At 45.0% G+C, this 18,737-nt stretch overlaps 2 protein-coding genes across 6 annotated transcripts in view; one reads left to right on the plus strand and one right to left on the minus strand.

The window, feature by feature from the left end:
* The window catches only part of SEC11A (SEC11 homolog A, signal peptidase complex subunit), a 56,715-nt gene extending 52,416 nt beyond the window's left edge, over positions 1 to 4,299 (minus strand). For 2 of the 3 annotated variants that reach the window (XM_069560373.1, XM_069560372.1), the window contains exon 1: positions 4,141 to 4,280. In XM_069560373.1, coding sequence (XP_069416474.1) covers positions 4,141 to 4,197 — 57 coding nt within the window. In that variant the 5' untranslated portion in view covers positions 4,198 to 4,280. Of the gene's footprint in view, positions 1 to 4,140 lie in introns of all 3 variants that reach the window. The other variant, XM_069560371.1, reaches the window with a different exon arrangement.
* A 12,024-nt stretch (positions 4,300 to 16,323) lies between these two features.
* The window catches only part of ZNF592 (zinc finger protein 592), a 49,690-nt gene continuing 47,276 nt past the window's right edge, over positions 16,324 to 18,737 (plus strand). For 2 of the 3 annotated variants that reach the window (XM_069560377.1, XM_069560378.1), the window contains exon 1: positions 16,552 to 16,639. The gene's annotated coding sequence lies outside the window, so the exon portion shown is untranslated. Of the gene's footprint in view, positions 16,640 to 18,737 lie in introns of all 3 variants that reach the window. The other variant, XM_069560376.1, reaches the window with a different exon arrangement.

An 18,737-nucleotide genomic window follows, 5' to 3' on the forward strand; every position in this document is an offset into this window, starting at 1 on the left:
TGCACTGGCAAGTGGATTGTTTACCACTGAGCCACCAGGGAAGCCCAATTCATTCATTTTTGTCTTCAGTTTCATTTTCTCCAACCTCTTCCCCCTTATATCCTGTATGTCATCATTAGATGACTGGATTGTCAGTGTTAGAGTCTCTGTTGCTGGCTTGAAAAAAAAAAAAAAAAAAAAGAACAAATAACCTCCCTCCACCTGAAAATTCTTGAATGCCTTCCTGGGTGGCTGCCTCTAAGATAATCAGACACTCTGGCCCAACGGCCAAGACTTTGGGTAATCAAACCCCAACACATTTTAGCAGAATGCTATCTCCCACTTTTACACAAATCCTCTGTTCCAAACTGAAGTCTTCTTGTAACTTCAAAATTTCTGTTCTAACCCAGCTTTTAGCAATTCATTCAACAATAATGTATTGTGTTCCTGGTCTAAACCAGGCACTATGCCTGGAAAGAGGCTATAAAGATGAATACAACACAGTTCTTGGACTTTCCTGGCAGGCCAGTGGTTAAAAATCTGCCTTCCACTGCAGGGAACATGGGTTTGATCCCTGGTCGGGGAACTAAGGTCCTGCATTCCGCGGGGCAACAAGAGAAGACCACTGGCGACAGTGAAGACCTAGCATAGCCAAAATTTTAAAATAATAAAAATAAAGAATAATTTAAAAAGAACCACAGCTTTACCCTTAAGAAATTATCAATCTAATCTGGGTGAGAGACGTGACAACAAAATTCCCCCAAATAGTCATGGGAATTATTCCTTCTTGGAGGTGGGGTGGAGCTGAGAGTAAGGAAGCATTTCTAAGTTAAATATATCTGTATGATATGTTTCTTTAAAAATAAACATGCATTAATTTTGTAAGCAAGAAAAGTAATATTCAGTGAAGATTATAATTAATTTTGTTTTGAGCATCTAAGTTTCAAAGGAGAATAACCATAACTGCAAAATAATTAGTAAAATTAATGAAGAAAGAACAGTCAACCAAATAGAAAAAGGAGCAAAATATTTGAAAAGAATTTCTCAGAAGATGAAACATTTATGGTCCAAAAATATGAATATATGAATATATAAATACATGTTCAACCTTATTAATCAGCAAGAAGTACAAATTGAGACCACAGTGAGATTCTATTTGATATCTGTCTGAGAGATGAAAATTAAGACATCTGACAAAACCAAGTGTTGAAGAGGATTTGGAACAATAAGATCACCTATACAATGTTGTTGAAACTGTAAATTGGTAAAAACCACTTTGATTAGCAGTTTGGGACTATCTTGTAAAGCTGAAAGTTCACTTAGCTTTTGACCCAACAATTTTACTCCTGTATAAATTTGTGGGACTTCCCTTGTGGTCCAGTGGTTAAGAATCTGCCTCAATGGAGGTGACGTGGGTTCGATTCCTGGCTAGGGAGCTAAGATTCCACGTGCCATGGAGCATCTAAGCCCTCACCACAACTACTGAGCCTGCGCACCACAACTAGAGAGTCCATGCACCAAAAGGAAAGCTCCCACGTGACTCAGTGAAGATCCTGCCTGCCCCAGCTAAGACCCAACACAGCCAAGTAAGTAAATACGCAACAGAGATTCTTGCACTTGTGCGCCAGTGGGTTTTATATGAATATTCTTAGAGCACATTGGCAATAGCAAAAACTTGCAACAATCTGAATGCTCCTTATCAGTAAAGTGGCTGTGTTAGTTGGAGGTCCCCCAAAGCAGAGACTAGGATGAGGACTTGGGTGCAGGTTATTTATTTGGGAAGTGATCTCTGGCAGAGGAGTGAAAAAGAGGGGGAGAGTTGAGGTAAAGCAACAGGAAAAGCCAATGTGAGGAGTGTGATTCCATAGAGACCGCTGAGAAATATGCAAAATGCCTCCCAGAATTGTCCATCTGAAGGAAAGGAGCCTGGGCATTTATCCCTTGGCTCACATCCCCCATTAGTTGAGGGCTAAGGCTCTTTACTTTCAGTCTCTGCCTGGGAGAGGACTGAGAAGGCTCTTAGGGCTTTTGAGAAGGCGGTAGAGCAGAAATTGGAGAGGCCCCAGGCCTAGCACTCGTGGTGGGCATTGTCGGTAAATGGGAGGTCCCATGAAACTGGCTACCACATATTTAGCTAAAACCAGATGTGGGCCAAAGGGAAGAACACAGAGCACCAAGAGTGTTTGCTGCCAGCAACAAAGCAATATTAGCATACTCACACATCGAAATAGTCTACAGCAGCCACAATAAACTCAGCTACATGCAACAGAGCTGAGATGGATCTTAGCAATAAAACAAGAAGAGTGAAAAAGAAGTCCCAGGACACGCTGCTATATATACAATAGATAAATGAGAAGGATTTACCATATAGCACAGGGAACTATATTCAATATCTTATAATAACCTATAATGGAATGAGTCTGAAGTTGTATACCTGAAACTAACACAGTGTTGTTAATCAACTATAGTTGAATTAAAAAAAAAGAAATCCCAGGATATTAAGTAAGGAATTATATCATTTTAATAAGCAACTATAATTAATAATACATATTTTAGAAATATGTGCACATGTTCACACACAAAAGTATATACTTATGTCTGTATGTAAATACATTTTTGTTGTTGTTCAGTTGCTAAGTCATGTCTGACCCTTTGTGTTTCCATGCATTGCAGCACACCAGGCTCCCCTGTCCTTCACTATCTCCTGGAGTTTACTCAGATTCATGTCCATTGAGTTGGTGATACTATCCTCTGCCATCCCCTTCCCCTTTTGTCTTCAACCTTTCCTGGCATCAGGGTCTTTTATACAAATTTTTGAAAATTAAAAAAAAAATTTCTTCTGTTTGCTTGAATTCCAACGAAAGAAAAAAAATGCAAAAGATTACTAAAAGAACATGTAAAGAAATCCTGAAAATTAATGAGAAAAGGACAATTTACATTCCCACCAACACAGTAGAGGAGGGTTCCCTTAAAAAGCAAGACTTTAAATTTTTATAAAGCTGAGATAATTTTTAAAGATAATTTTTTGGGAATTCTCTAGTGGTACAGTAGTTAGGCCTCCACAGCTTTCACTGCTGAAGGTATGGGTTCAGTCCCTGCTCAGGGAACTAAAGTCCTGAAAGTTGTGTGGTACAGTATGTATCTATAAATAAATGTATATATATATATATGCAGGACTTCTCAGGTGACACTTGGGGTAAAGAATCCACCTGCCAATGCAGGAGAAATAAGACAGTTGGGTTTGATCCCTGGGTTGGAAATATCCCCTAGAGGAGGGCATGGCAACCCACTCCAGTTCTCTTGCCTGGAGAATCCTATGAACAGAGGAGCCTGGCAGGCTATGGTCCATGGGGGTCTCAAAAGAATTGGACATGACTGAAGTGACTTAGCACATGTGCAAGCATTGATGTATATACACACATATATATATAATGAAATATTTATTTTTTATATTAATTATTTTTAAGAACAAGAATATGATAAATACAAGATTAAGCAATGGGGTAGAGATCATTCTATAATGTATGGAAATATCAAATCACCATACCAGACACCAGGAAACTAACATAATGTTGTAGGTCAATTATATTTCAAAAAGCCTCCCCCAAAACAAGCAAACAAACTCCAAGCAAATGAGATTAGATTTGTGCTTGCCAGAGGAAGTGGTACTTGGAGCGGGATGGGGAGGGGGAATGGGATGAAGGTGGTCAAAAGTTACCAGCTTTCAACATCCAGTAGCAGGGATGCAATGTATAACATGAGTCATAGAATTTAACATAAAACATACTGAGGTATGTTATATATGAAAGTTAAGGGAGAAATCTTAAGAATTTTCAGCACAAGGAAAACAATTTTTTTTCCTTTTTCTTTTATAAGTTATCTATAAGAGATGATGGGTGTTTACAAATCTTATTGTGGTTATCATTTCATAATGTATAGAGTTCAAATCATTATGCTGTCCACCTAAATTTACAGAAACTTATAGGGATTTGATTACAGAAATTTCCAGAGGACTGGGGAAAACAGACTCTTGGAGGGCACAAACAAAACCTGTGCGTACCAGAACCCAGGGTAAAGGAACAGTGACCCCCACAGGGGACTGAGCCAGACCAGCCTGTGAGTGTTTGAGGGTCTCCTGCAGAGGGGTGGTTCGGCACTGACCTGCTGACGGGGACAGGGGCGCTGGCAGCAGCAGTCCTGGGAGGGGTGCATTGGCATAAGTTCTTTCCGAAGTCACCATTAGCCCCTGCCATAGAGGCTGTAGACAACAGGACTGGGTTGCTTCAGGCCAAACAACTAACAAGGAGGGAGCACATTCCCACCCATCAGCAGAAAATTGGTTTAAAGATTTACTGAGCATGGTTCTGTCCACCAGAGCAAGAACCAATTTTCCCCACAGTCAGTCCCTCCCATCAGGAAGCTTGCTCAAGCCTATTATCCTCATCCATCAGAGGGCAGACAGAAGAAGCAAGAACTATAAATCTGCAGACTCCAAAATGAAAACCACAATCACAGAAAGCTAACCAAAATGATCACATGGATCATAGCCTTGTGTAACTCAATGAAGCTATAAGGCATGCTATGAAGGGCCACCCAGGATGGATGGGTTATGGTGGAGAGTTCTGACAAAATGTGGTTCACTGGAGAAGGGACTGGCAAACCACTCTAGTATTTTGGCCTTGAGAATCCCATGAACAGTATGAGAAAGCAAAAAGATATGACACTGGAAAAGGAGACCTCCAGGTCAGTAGATGTTCAATATGCTACTTGGGAAGAGCAGAGAAATAGCTACAGAAAGAATGAAAGGCTGGGTCAAAGCAGAAATGATGCTCAATTGTGGATGTGTCTGGTGGTGAACGGAGAAGGCAATGGCACCCCATTCCAGTACTCTTGCCTGGAAAATCCCCTGGACGGAGGAGCCTGGAAGACTGCAGTCCATGGGGTCGCTAAGAGTCGGACACGACTGAGTGACTTCACTGTCACTTTTCACTTTCATGCATTGGAGAAGGAAATGGCAACCCACTCCAATGTTCTTGCCTGGAGAATCCCAGGGATGGGGGAGTCTGGTGGGCTGCCGTCTCTGGGGTCGCACAGAGTCGGACATGACTGAAGCGACTTAGCAGCAGCAGCAGCAGCAGCAGCAGCAGCTGGTGGTGAAAATAAAGTCTGATGCTGTGAAGAACAATATTACATAGGAACCTGAAATGTTAGGTCCATGAATCAAGCTAAATTGGATGTGTCAAGCAGGAGATGGCAAGAGTTAACATCAACATTTTAGGAATCAGTGAACTAAAATGGATGGGAATGAGCAAATTTAATTCAGATGACCATTATATCTACTACTGTGGGCAAGAATACCTTAGAGAAATGGAGTAGCCCTCATAGTCAACAAGAGTCCAAAATGCAGTACTTCGGTGCAATCTCAAAAATGACAAAATGATCTCAGTTTGTTTCCAGGGTAAAACATTCAACATCACAATAATCGAAGTCTATAACCCAACCACTGATGCTGAAGAAGTTGAAGCTGAACAGTTCTGTGAAGACCTACAAGACCTTCTAGAACTAACACCAGAAAAACATACTCTTTCATCATAGGGGAGTGCAATACAAAAGTAGGAAGTCAAGAGATACCGGGAATAACAGGTAAGTTTGGCCTTCAAGTACAAAATGAAGCAGGGCAAAAGCTAACAGAGTTTTCTCAAGAGAACACGGTGGTCATAACAATCACTCTCTTCCAACAACCTGAGAGACAACTCTATACCTAAATTTACACAGTGCTGCATATCAGTTATATCTCAATAAAACTGAAAGAAAAAGAAAGGTTAAGTACTGGATTCTGGGGGAGGGTATATGTAAGTTGTCAATTGTTTTTAAGTAGGATAAGTAACAAAAGATAGTCACACATGAACAAAAGAATATAGGGTCCCTGACCCATGGATCATATTTAACCTCACCATGTACACTTGAGATCCAAGAACTAGGATTATATGGGATGAGGTGCCTAATGTACTCATAACACAAAGGTGGGAACTAGAAGTCACTCCCTCACACCAGGGAAGGTCAGGGACGCTTGACCAAAAGGTGGGAATTAATGGGCTTAGAAGAATAAGTAGGAGAAGATTACCAACCTTGGGAGGAGGCAGGGAGTTTGGGTGAATGTTCCAAATGGAAAGAGCAGCAGAGACAATGGTACAGAAAAGAGAGAAGTACAGCTTGGTCGATAGACTACAGACAATCAGGGAAAAGAAGAACGAGAGAGGTATATGCAAGTGATAGATCCAGAAGATAAGGTACATTGGAAGGAGGTTCTCGGCCTTTGGCTAAGATCAAGTGTAGAAGGAGGTTAGGCATTATAAAACATGATAAGCAAATAAGAGCATTGACAGGTACATTTTTTTAGGCAAGTCCATTCTGAAGGAGATCACCCTGGGATTTCTTTGGAAGGAATGATGCTAAAGCTGAAACTCTAGTACTTTGGCCACCTCATGCGAAGAGTTGACTCATTGGAAGACTCTGATGCTGGGAGGGATTGGGGGCAGGAGGAGAAGGGGACAACCGAGGACGAGATGGCTGGATGGCATCACCGACTCGATGGACGTGAGTCTGAGTGAACTCCAGGAGTTGGTGATGGATAGGGAAGCCTGGCTTGCTGCAATTCACGGGGTCGCAAAGAGTTGGACACGACTGAGCGACTGAACTGAACTGAACTGAACTGACAAGAACGGGGCTTCTCAGGTGACTCAGTGGTAAAAAAATCTGCCTGCCAACGCAGGAGATGAGGGTTCGATCTATGGGTCGAGCAGGTTCTTTGGAGAAGGAAATGGCAACCGGCTACCGTATTCTTGCCTGAAAAAAACCTATGGACAGAGGAGCCTGATGGGCTACAGTCCATGGGGTTGCAAAGATCAGACACAACTGAATGACTCAGCAGAGCACACTGATAAGATCAGAAAGATCCTCACAGCAGAATGCAGAAATGGATGGAGTTTGCTGGAGGCTGGAAGGTCAATTAGGATAGTCTCATTGTAGTGCAGATCGAAGTCCTGATTCACTAGGGAGCTCTGGAGCTTGCGGGCATGTACGGACTTGTTTTGTGTGTCTGTGTGTGGAGGGGCTTCCTTGGTGGTTCGGAAGATAAAGAATCTGCCTGCAATGCAGAAGACCTGGGTTCGATCCTTGGGCTCAGAAGATCCCCTGGAGGAGGGCATGGCAACCCACTCCAGTATTCTTGACTGGAGAATCCCATAGACAGAAGAGCCTGATGCTGTGGTCCATAGTGTCGCAAACAGGCAGACAGGACTGAATCGACTTGGCACACGTGCACACATGGGCTTTTTTAGAGAGGTAAAATGGACAGGATTTTATTTCCCTGCTCTCCTGCATTTTTTTTTTTATGGCACCTATCACCCCTGACTTATATTTATTTATCTGTTGTCTTTCTCCCTGCCACCAGGATGTAAACTCCAGGAGAGCAAGGATGCTAAGTTAATTTTGTTTATTCTCAATCCTCAGGGCCTAACAGTTCCTGGCACATACTAAGTACTAAACAATTATTTGTTGAAGGTATGAAGTTTCACTGGGAAGGAGAGACACAAGGTAATAGCCAACAGGTGGAGAATTTCTGATGTGCCACTCTGATTTAGTTCTGTATCTCCTATGCGGTTGGGAAGAGCCCCTGGAGGAGGGCATGGCAATCCACTCCAGTATTCTTGCCTGGAGAATCCCATGGACAGAGGAGCATGGTGGGTTATGGTCCATGGGGTCACAAAGAGCTGGACACCACTGAAGCTACTGAGCATGCACACACTTCTATTAATAAGAGGTCAGAGCTCAGGCTCTAGCTCAGTATTTGATCAAACAATAAACTGTTCCTGCCTCTGGCTCTCATCCTTGTCTCAGCCTGAGGTAACAATTTTTCCTGCCCTCTCTATCCATCCTACTGTTCTCTAACTACCTCTACAATCCCTGATTTTCCAGGTTTCCCTTAAGGTCCTTGGCCATATGTTTAACCCGTCCTCACCTTGTTATATGATCACCTATCTGCTAGATAAGCTGCATCCAGATCCACCCCTCTCCATCCTTCTCCAGAGGCTGACCTTGAAGAACAGTGTCATCTGGGCTCCTTTGCCCTTAGACTTCCTCTTGGGTTCAGCCAGTGGGAGGTACCACAGGAAGTGAGAGAGAGACAGACAGAGAGAAAGAACCGCGTTCCTAGAAGTTCCCATTGGCCCTCCCTCTCAGCTGGGGCTCTCACTGGGCACTGGTTCCATCTCTTTGCCTGTTCAGGCCTATGGTTGATAATGGCTTCTTGGCAGATAACTGGCCTGGGGTACTTCATTATCCTTGGTTGGTTTCCCTCAACCCTGCCCACATCTTTGTACACTGTACCTTCATTAACTGTCTTCGGTTTCACTCACTGAGCAGGCCATCTGTTTCCTGCTGATCTTGGCTGATACAAAAGTAAAACTAGAGAGTTATATCTTTTTAAGAGAAATGAATATGATTCACAAAGTTTACCCTTTCATTATTTTTATACTTTCTTGGCTGTACCAGGATCCAACCAGAGATTGAACTAGGGCTCCAGCAGTGAAAGCCCAGAGTCTTAACCACTGAACCACTGGGGAATTTCCAAAAATTCACACTTTTGAAGTATCTAATTGGTGGTTCTCAGTGTAGTCTGAACAAACTGTTATCTGTTTTTCACTTAATATTTTTCTGTTACCCCACTGGGTGCTTACTCAGTGTCAAGTTATACAATGTTGCAAGCCATAAGTTACTTAATCATTCATATGTTTCAAACTTTCACTATCACAAATAAGGTTACAGTAAATATTATGCATGTGGCTGTTCACTTTGGAGAGGATTCTTTTTTTTTTTTTTTAAGGTGGACCACTTTTAAAGTCTTTATTGAATTTGTTACAATATTGTTTGTTTTATGTTTTGTTTTTTTTGGCCGCCAGGCAGATAATGTGGGATCTTAACTCCCTGACAAGGGATTGAACCCATACCCCCTGCACTGGAAGGCAAAGTCTTACCCTCCAGACTGCCAGGGAAGTCCCTGGGGAGGATTCTTTCTTTTAGTGAAAACTTTTATATTTAGAATTAGCCAGCTGGACTCAGTTTGGTGCTAAGTCACTTCAGTCATGTCCGACTCTGTGCGACCCCATAGACGGCAGCCCACCAGGCTCCGCCATCCATGGGATTCTCCAGGCAAGAGCACTGAAGTGGGTTGCCATTTCCTTCTCCAATGCATGAAAGTGAAAAGTGAAAGTGAAGTCACTCAGTCATGTCCAACCCTCAGTGACCCCATGGACTGCAGCCTTCCAGGCTCCTCCATCCATGGGATTTTCCAAGCAAGAGTACTGGAGTGGGGTGCCATTGCCTTCTCCAGGACTCAGTTTAGATGATCCCAAACTGTTGGCAACATCCAAAGTATCACAGTAAGGAGCCAGGCAAACATACGCCTTCTCTTCATCAGACCTGATCAAGGTGTTGACCTTGGCTGCATCAATGTCGTAGCGCTTCTTCACAGCCTGTTCAATGTGATGCTTGACATCCACAATAAACACAAATATGTTGTCTTCTATCTTCTTCATGGCTAACTTGGTGGTGAGGGGAACTTGATAATGGCACAGTGGTCAAGCTTGTTTTCCCTAGGGGCACTCCTCCAAGGATATCTGTCTGCACTGCCCCCTGAGCTGCAGTGTTTTAGGCTGTGGCAAGGTGGGTGACATCTGTTTTTTTTTTTTTTGTCGTCGTGGATGCCTTTCAACACTGCTTTCTTGGTCTTGGCTTTGGCTTTGGGAGGGGCAAGGATTTCCTTCTTTGCCTTCAGTGCCATCTTAGTGAAAAAGAGGGAGGACTTTTTCTTAAGGAAAAGTTTCTAGGAGTGGTGCTGATGAGTCAAAAGAGAGTCACATCTCTATTAAGGCTCTTCAGAAGTACTGTCAAATTGTTTTTTAAAAGGATTATACAAATTCCCATTGCTACAGCTTTCTCTGAACAGGCCAATTGCATTCGTCTCATTAGCAATGGAAAATACATAAGGTGCGTGTATGCATGCATGCATGCTAAGTCATTTCAGTCAGGTCTGACTCTTTGGGACCCCCTGGACTGTTGTAACCCGCCAGGCTCCTCTCTCCATGGGATGCTCCAGGCAAGAACACTGGAGTGGGTTGCCATGCCCTTCTCCAGGGGATCTTCCCGACCCAGGGATCGAAAATGTCTCCTGCATTTCAGGAAGATTCTTTACATCTGAGCCAGTGAGGAAGCCCTATATATATATACTAGTGTAGTAGGTGTATTACTATGTGGATTTCTGTAATAGCCATACCAATCCTAAGATAGTGAAAGCTCTGTTTTAGCTAAATGGGAATGCAGGGACAGTGATTTTGAGGGGACTGAGAGAGAAGGTAAAGGGATTTGCCCCTTAATATTCTTCTGTCTCTACCCTGCCTTTTCATCCTGTTTATATACCAGTTTCTTCTTCAGTGAGCTGTGCTTCTTCAGGGCCCAGTATAGTGCCTGGCACTGTCCTGAATATCAATAAGCATTTATAAAATGTATACATGATGGAAGGAGACGGTTAAGACATACGCACCCAGAGTTGGCTATACTAGTAAAATGAGCATTCAGTAGATTTAATGAACTAGCTGGAATCGACACTTTCCATTCCCTCCAAATAAATATATTGACTACTTTCCATGCCTGCTGAGTGCTTTGGACTAGTGAGTCTACATCTGGAATATGTGTATATATATATATATATATATGTATATGTATATATGTATATATATGTGTGTGTGTATATATATATATATATATATATATATATACATCTTCCTACCAGTTTTGTTAGATACCTAACAAGAGTCTGTTGTGGTTGGTCCCAAAACTGCTTATGACAGCTACTTGCCAGCGTATAACTGATTTAATTAAAATTACATAAACTGATAAGACATAAGCTTGAAAGAGAAGGAGCTGTTTCTATGAAATGTCAATTGAATGCTTTGGAAATATTAGCTAAAGACCACATGAAAATTACTGGCAAACCATATGTGGGAAGCAGAAATGTAAAGGATTTTTTTTTTTTTTTAAAAGAAGGAGCCTCTATATTGCTTTGGAGGAAATTTTAAATCCTCAGTCAATTTTATTTTTTAAATTATTCTATTTTATTTCAGCTGTGCTAAACAGCATTCTGGATCAGGGAATGAACCCATGCTCCCTGCAGTGGTAGCATGGAGTCCTCACCACTGGACTGCCAGGGAAGTCCCTCTCAGTCAACTTAAAACCAAATTGGAAAGCATAGAAAATACATCATGGTTATGAAATACGTAAGAAAGACAACTTAAGAATTCTAACTGCCACTGTTGCTCAAATAAAAAAAAAGGTTTGCCCTTACACTGAAAGATTGGCAAGTGGGTGTTCTTACAGGTTTGAAGTGAAAATGAAATGTTAAGGTTTGTATTTGTCATTTAATATGCTTTTCCTATTAACTGACCAACTATTGGGCCAGATTGATTTGTTTGGGCAGGGACAAATACGTATACCCTATTCCTTTAAAAAAATTTTTCCCCATAGGAGGTCAGATAGGGGAGAATTTGTGCTGGTTATTCCAGGAGTGATCTACCTAACTGGTGAATTTGGATCTACCTGCCCTTAAAGATGGGTTGGGAAGATCCCCTGGAGTAGGAAATGGCAACCTGCTCCAGTATTCTTGCCTGGGAAATCCCATGGACAGCACCTGGTGGGCTACAGTTCATGGGGTTGCAGAGTTGGACATGACTGAGTGCAGGCGCACACGTGCACACACAAGGACTTGAGAGCAATCTTTCCTAATCATACGTGGCTAAAGCTGATAGGCCTCTGCAAAGTGGAGGTTGGAATTTGGGGGAGACTATTTTAATTCAAAGGATAGTAAAAAGCTTTTGGTCATTAACCAGGTCATTGACCAGGATGTTTTTCAGCTCAGCTTTACTGGTAATAAAGTTAATATTTTCATCTTTTCTCGGGTTCCAGTCTTCTCAGGGCTGATATATCCTGTCCCTGTAGCATTCCAACAAGTGTTGGGTAAGATGGCTTCTACGTTTTGTCACAACCGAGATATATCATTTTCCCTTTTATTTTAGTTTGTGATTGTGTTCATTCAAATAAACAGTTGTCTCCAGTAATCCGCTGTCAGTAGCCTAGTCTTGTTTAAAGTTCAGTCTGTATCTGAAGCTAGACAATGAGAAAGCATTTATGGTTTCTGAGAAATACTGGTATCAGGAAATATTTACTGAGAAGGGAAAAGAAACCCAAACATGGCTCCTGCCAATCCTTCTAGCCCCTCCCCCACCACATCCTGTGAGAGTGTTGCCTGTCCTGCTGATTTCTGGACGGGTAAACATGGCAAACTTAAGGTCACCGCCTGTATGGATATTTAAGTGAAAACTGCAAACATAGCAGGGAATAATAGTCTAGCCTTTTCTTAATATCCTTAAAGGCATTTTGGAGCCCTATAATGGGTCTGAAGATTAATGATCAGTATTTAAAAAGAAATAAAAATATAAAATTGAAAATACCAGAAATTGCATAAAATAATGGTAATATTTCATGACATGTTTTGTTTCAGAGGTGTGTGTGTGTGTGTGTGTCTGTGTGCATGGGCATATATATTCTGGGCTGAGATATAGAATATATTTCTTATGGAGGGCTACAGTCGAAAAAGAGTGCAAAGGATATTATTTGGCCATAAAAAAGAAGAAAATCACACCATTTTTGAAAACAGGGATGGATCTTGAAGACATCACATTAAGTGAAATAAATCAGAGAAACGCAAACACTGTGTGATTTCACTTTTATATGGAATCTTAAAAAAAGGGCCAATCTTCATGTCTGGGATCGCATGTACACCCGTGGTGGATTCATGTCAATGTATGGCAAAACCAGTACAGTATTGTAAAGTGAAATAAAGTAAAAAAAAAAATTAAAAAAAAAAAGAGCCAATCATAGAAAGCTGTAAAAAAATTTTTTTTTCCTGGAAATCCCATGGACAGCACCTGGTGGGCTACAGTTCATGGGGTTGCAGAGTTGGACATGACTGAGCGCAGGCTCAATTTTTCCTGTAAAGTTTTCCTAAGCATTGGTTTTAAAGTGCACATTTCTTCTTTCATTTTTACTCTTTGCTAATTTGTTCTCTGAAACTGCTGCCTTGTGAATAAATTGCAGTAATGAATAACCAGAGAAGCAAAGGCCTCACTCAGAGAAGCAAGTTCTCACTCTGTGAACAGCTGGAATGCAAAAATTGTTGTCCCTACCTCTTCATTCTGAGTCAATCAGATACCTAAATAGCATTAGGGTAGAAGGGCTTTTCAGTGGAAAAGACCCTGATGCTGGGAAAGATTTAAACCAAAAGGAGAAGGGGGTGGGACAGGATGAGAAGTTTAAGATAGCTCCATTGACTCAGTGGATATGGATTTGAGCAAACTCTGGGCGACAGCAGAGGACACAGGAGCCTGGCATGCTGCCGGCAATGGGGCAAAGAGTCAGACATGACTTAGCAGCTGACCTGGAAGAAGGGCTAAGATCTAGAATCTCATTAAGGAAGAGGATACAGGAACATTTACTTTAAAATTTATCACCTGCACAGTTAAAGCCTCAGGGTTCTTCTTCCAGCCATCAAATCACAGAGGGTTCAGCTTGGTATGCAGGATCAAAGCCCTACCTTTCCAGACTGACTCACCTATATTTCTCCCAAGTGAATCTGTGCTCCAAGCAAACTGACCTCTTGGTGTTTTCTGAAGTTTCTTATTTTGTATCACTGATTGTACTGTTCCTTCTGCATAGGTCAGCCTCCTCAACTAGCCCCTCTTTGTTGCCAAAGTCCCATCTATCCTTCAAAGATCATTTCCAACTTCCTTTCCTGATTCCTAATACCTTTCTTTTTAATTCCATAAATATCTGTAAGAAATACCTTTTTATAAAAATGCACTTGAAAATATAATTTTTCCTGATTTCAGGTAAATATTAATGTACTAGTATAAAAAGAAAATACAGAAGTCACAGAAGAAAATAAAACTCCCATTAAAAAATCTACATATGATACACATTTATGTATATTTATATATTATAAGCTGGTATCATATCATTTTATGATGTGCTTTTTAATTATATGTATATGCCATGACATTAATCTTTTTCTTCAACATGCTTTCTTTTTCTGGCTGTAACACGAGGCATGTGGGATCAGGAATGGAACCCCATTGGAAGGTAGAGTTTTAACCACTGGGCAGCAGGGGAAGTCTGTTCAACCGGATTAGAAAAAAATTTTTTTTGCATTGGAGTATAGTTGATTTACAATATTGCATTCAACATGATTTTAATGGTTATTACAAATGAACTATGATTTAACAATCATGGAACACTGGGCATTTTACTTGTTTTCATGGTGCTGTATTTTGGGGGAATATAAATGGAATGGTATCCAGGGTATAGAGGTTTCCTTGGTTGCTCAGTTGTAAAGAATCCACTTGACAATGCAGGAGACACAGGTTTGATCCCTGGTTCCAGAAGATTTCCTGGAGAAGGAAATGGCAACCCACTCTAGTATTCTTGCCTGGAAAATCCCATGGACAGAGGAGCATGTAGGTTACAGTCCACGGGGTTGCAAAAGAGTTGGACATGACTTAGCAACTGAGCAACAACAATAATGCAGGATATAGAGACAAATTTTCTTAAAAAGCACAGTGGATTATGTTTTGGGAAACAGGAAACTGGGGCCAGTGATAATTTGGAGAAATTGAAGTCCCCCCATGAATCTTTGGAAATATTGACACATAAGCTGTGTTTCCCACTCTAAGTGTAATAGAGGTTTGCACCAATTGCACTTGAACTTTAAAGGGCAGTGACCCCCGAAAGATTATGGTTGACTCAGGGGGTCATCCAGGCAGCTGACCTAGGGAAACATGCAGAGCTGAGCATGCATGCCTCCTCACCTCAAAATATTTCTGTCTTTGTGTAGCGTCTAAATCTAGTAGGAAGAGATGTGCCTCTTCTCAGATTTCTTCCTCCCTCTTCCCCAGCCTTATTTCCTTTTTCTTTTCTGAGATCACCCACTATTAATTATCCTATCTTTTATCTTTTAGTCTCCCCTCTCAGCTCCTTTGAGAGTTCTTCCTCAAATTGAAAAAAAGGAGAAAAAAAAATCACCTCTCCTTTACCTTAAAAATTTTTTTCTCCAGCTTTATTGAGGTATAGTTAACAAATAAATACACATATTCAAAGTATGCAATATGATGATTTATATACATATGTGTACACGGAAATGATTACCACAATCAAGTTATTTAACCTACCAATCATCTCAAGTATTTACCTTTCATACACTTGCGTGTGGGGAGAACACAAGATTAGGAAATTTCCAGTGTTAACCACAGTTACTACCCGTGGAGCCATAGGCCCAGTCCCTTCCCCCAGCCCTCCCCCTCCCTCCCCTCCCTCCCCCTGCCAAATTTTTGGATTCATCACCCTTTACTGCCTTCATTGCTCCACCACCGCAAACTGCCTACCCAGTGCTCAACTCAGTGAAGAGCCTGGCCCAGAGCAGGCCTTGGCTGAGTTAGTTCCACCCCTCGAGCAAATTGGCGTCTCTTTCCCGGTTCTTCTGAGTGCATTTCTCCATTAGCAGTGGGTGCTCAGTGCCAGACACCGACTCCGTGCTTTCCCCTCCCCATCTGGCTGCCACCTTTAACGCCGCCCGTTCCCGGGTCCTCCGGGTTCTTGGAAGGTCCTTCCTGGCCTTCTGCCCGCCTGTTCCGAGTTCTCACCTCGCACAGTCAGAGCTTCCCCAGTAACTCGGAGGATCTCTCAGTCTACCCCTGGGAGGCAGCCGTCGCCAGGCCGCCAGCTCCGTTCGCCGCGGGTCTCGCGGTCATGTCACAGCGCCCCGGCACCTCCAGGCCGGCGTGCAAGTCCCCAGATGCAGCGATGACCGAGCATTTAGGGCGCACCTACTAAGCGCAGGCCCACGCCGCCTCTGCTCCCTTTCAGCTAACAGCCTCCTAGGCCCCCACTACCAGCCGGATTTTGAAGGAAGAGGACGCCGTCCCGGCTCCAGAGGCGCTCCCGTCCGCAGGGGCGAGGCACCGCGTAGGCAGATCGTGACCCTCTAGTGGGGGACCTCGGCCCCGACCTCAGGCCCCCCGCCCGGCAGGCGCGTCAGAGGACCAGAGACCCAGGTCGCAGGGGGCGGCCGCTGGACCGGAACCGCGCCGGGTGCTCGGCCGGGGCAGGCGAGGCAGAGGGTCCGGCCCTGCCCGCCGCCGTCCCCGCCCCGCCCCGCCCGCCGCCACTGCCGTCGCCGCCGTCGGGTCGGTGCCGAGCAGCCCGCCCGGGGCGGGAGGCGAGAGGCGAGAGGCCAGGCCCCAGGCCGGGGCTACCCCTCAGCCGCACCGCCCTGGGCGGGTGCCCAGGTCCAAGTCGCCTTCCGCCCGGCCGGCCACCCTCCCCCTCCCCGCTCGCGGCCCCAGCCAGGTCCCGCCGCCAGGCAGGCTCCCGCCCCCGCTCCGCCCCCGGAGCCGCAGCCCCGCCCGCCACCGCCGTCGCCATGTTGTGGCTCCCACAGCCGGCGCTGGGGACGCGCGCGGCCGAGCCCGGGGCCTGCAGCCGCCGCCGCCGCCAGGTAAGCGCCCCCCGCGGGCCGGGCCGGGCGGGGCTTGTGGGCCGGGGCCGCCGCCGAGGCCGCCCCAGCCCGAGCCGGGGCAGAGCAGAGCCGGGGCCGAGCCCGCGCCCGCGCCGCGGCCCGGCCCTGCAGCCGGGCGGACCCTGCTCGCCGCCTGAGGCGGCAGCTACTTCCCCCGACCGCCGCCTGGCGGGCCCCGGCCGCCACCCCACCCCGCCCCCGGCGGACGGGCCGCCTGCCCCTTCCGCCGTCCCGACCCGCCGCTACCTCGCCGGGCGGGCACGCTTGCTGTCTGTCCTCCCCGCGCGAGACGGGCGGCCGTCCTTGGCGTCGGCCCGCGGCCCCCCGCCCAGGCACGGATAACGGTGCCACTTTGCCCGGCTGGGGCGCCCTGTCAGCCGGACCATCCCGGCCGCCCGAGGAGCTGGCGCCGTCACGGGGCAGACACTTGGGGGATCGTCCTTTTTTGGCGCCCCTCGGTCCCTGCCCCCACCTCCGCCCAAGTTCTTGTCCCTGGGGGAGGTATCTTCGGGAGCAGACGGGTATGCCTGCTCCAGAGTTGGGGGGCCCAGGGACGGTGACCAGGCCTGTTGGTCGGGGTGGAGATTGTCTCTCTGCAGGGACTCTTCCTGCCAACCTGGGGGGGAAGAGGCTCAATGTGACCCGAGGGCGGACGGGGAGCGTCTGCTGGACAGATGGCCTCCTGGCCTTGGATCAGCGCTTGTGAGGGGGAGGGGTCCGGACGACCTTAGGTATGCCTGCTTCCGAGAACCCTAGGATTATTGGAGCTGCTCAGGGATTTTGAACTTTTCTTTTTTGAGTAGGCCAGAGGTGGCATTAAAAATCCTGGACTGGAATAAATCCGAGGGCCCACCCAGACCAGCATGGCTGGCACCCAGGACTAGCCTAGGATGGGACTGGCAGTCAGAGAATGGAACTTGAGGGGAGTGGGGAAAGGTTGTATTTGGCTCAGGGCTGGCCCACTTGCCTTCAGCTCTGTGTTCTGCAGGGTCTGTTGGGTGCATCTGTTGGTGTGTACAGTGTGGCTGAGGTTACAGAGCGTGGACAGACAGATGTCTGGCCTGGAAGGTGTGTGGTGGGTTTTCAGGGGTCTGTTGCCTCACCCCAAGTACATTATGCAGTGAAAGAGAAGAGGAAGTAAGGTGCTGGCACACGGATTTTGACCGCTTTCCAGTTGTTCCACTGGCCATGGCTTCGATTCATTCAGTAAAAGTTTACTGAGCACTTATTATGTGCCAGCCACTGCACTAGGTGCTGGAAGTATGGGGGTAAACCAGAAAGACATGTTTTGCCTTGAGTTCATAGACTCAATAATAAACAAATAATCTTGAAACGTCACTCAGCAACAGGTATTTGTCAATAAATACGTGCTAGGCATTGTTTTAGATGCTGTGAAGAAAACAAAAGTAACTGCGTTTGTGGAGCTTTAATGGGGGGGGGCGTTGCGCAGACAATAAAATATAAAATAAAAATATATGCTGTTAATAAGTGCTAATGAGAAAAAGGAAACAGGTTATTGGGTAGAGACTGAATTTATATTTGAGTGGTCTGGAAAGGGCTCCTGAGAAGTTGTCTTTTGAATAAAATGTTGAAGGAAGTGGTGAACTAATCATTTCAAACTGTCATGAGTACAAGGGGAGAAAGGTGAAGAGCGTGGTGAGAGATAATGGGCCTTGATTTGGGTTGGGGGCTCAGGGAAGGCGTCCCTTGAGGAAGTGACATTTAGGCTGAGACCTGAAGGAGGGGTGAGAGTTAACCATGTGTGGAGCAGCACAGAGCTTGGTAAGTTGGAGGAAGTGAAAGAGGCCTGTGTGGCTGGAGAGGAGATAAGTTTATAGAGAGGTGTGTCAGTTCACTGGGGGCCTCCAGGACAGAATGCTTTTCCCTCCAGAGTTTGGATTTACCCCCAGTGTAATTAGGAGCTTTTGAAGAGTTTTAAGTGAGTGACATGATGATATTTACATTTTAGAAGGACTCTGGTATGGACAGATAAGCAGGTAAGGTAAGGCAAGGCTTTACGTGTTGAGTGGCCTCACTACTTGATCTGCTTGGAAAAGCCTCAAGCAGTCTGGGGGAG

This window comes from Ovis canadensis, chromosome 18 (assembly GCF_042477335.2).
Source record: "Ovis canadensis isolate MfBH-ARS-UI-01 breed Bighorn chromosome 18, ARS-UI_OviCan_v2, whole genome shotgun sequence".
In the NCBI taxonomy this organism is placed as follows: Eukaryota; Metazoa; Chordata; class Mammalia; order Artiodactyla; family Bovidae; genus Ovis; species Ovis canadensis.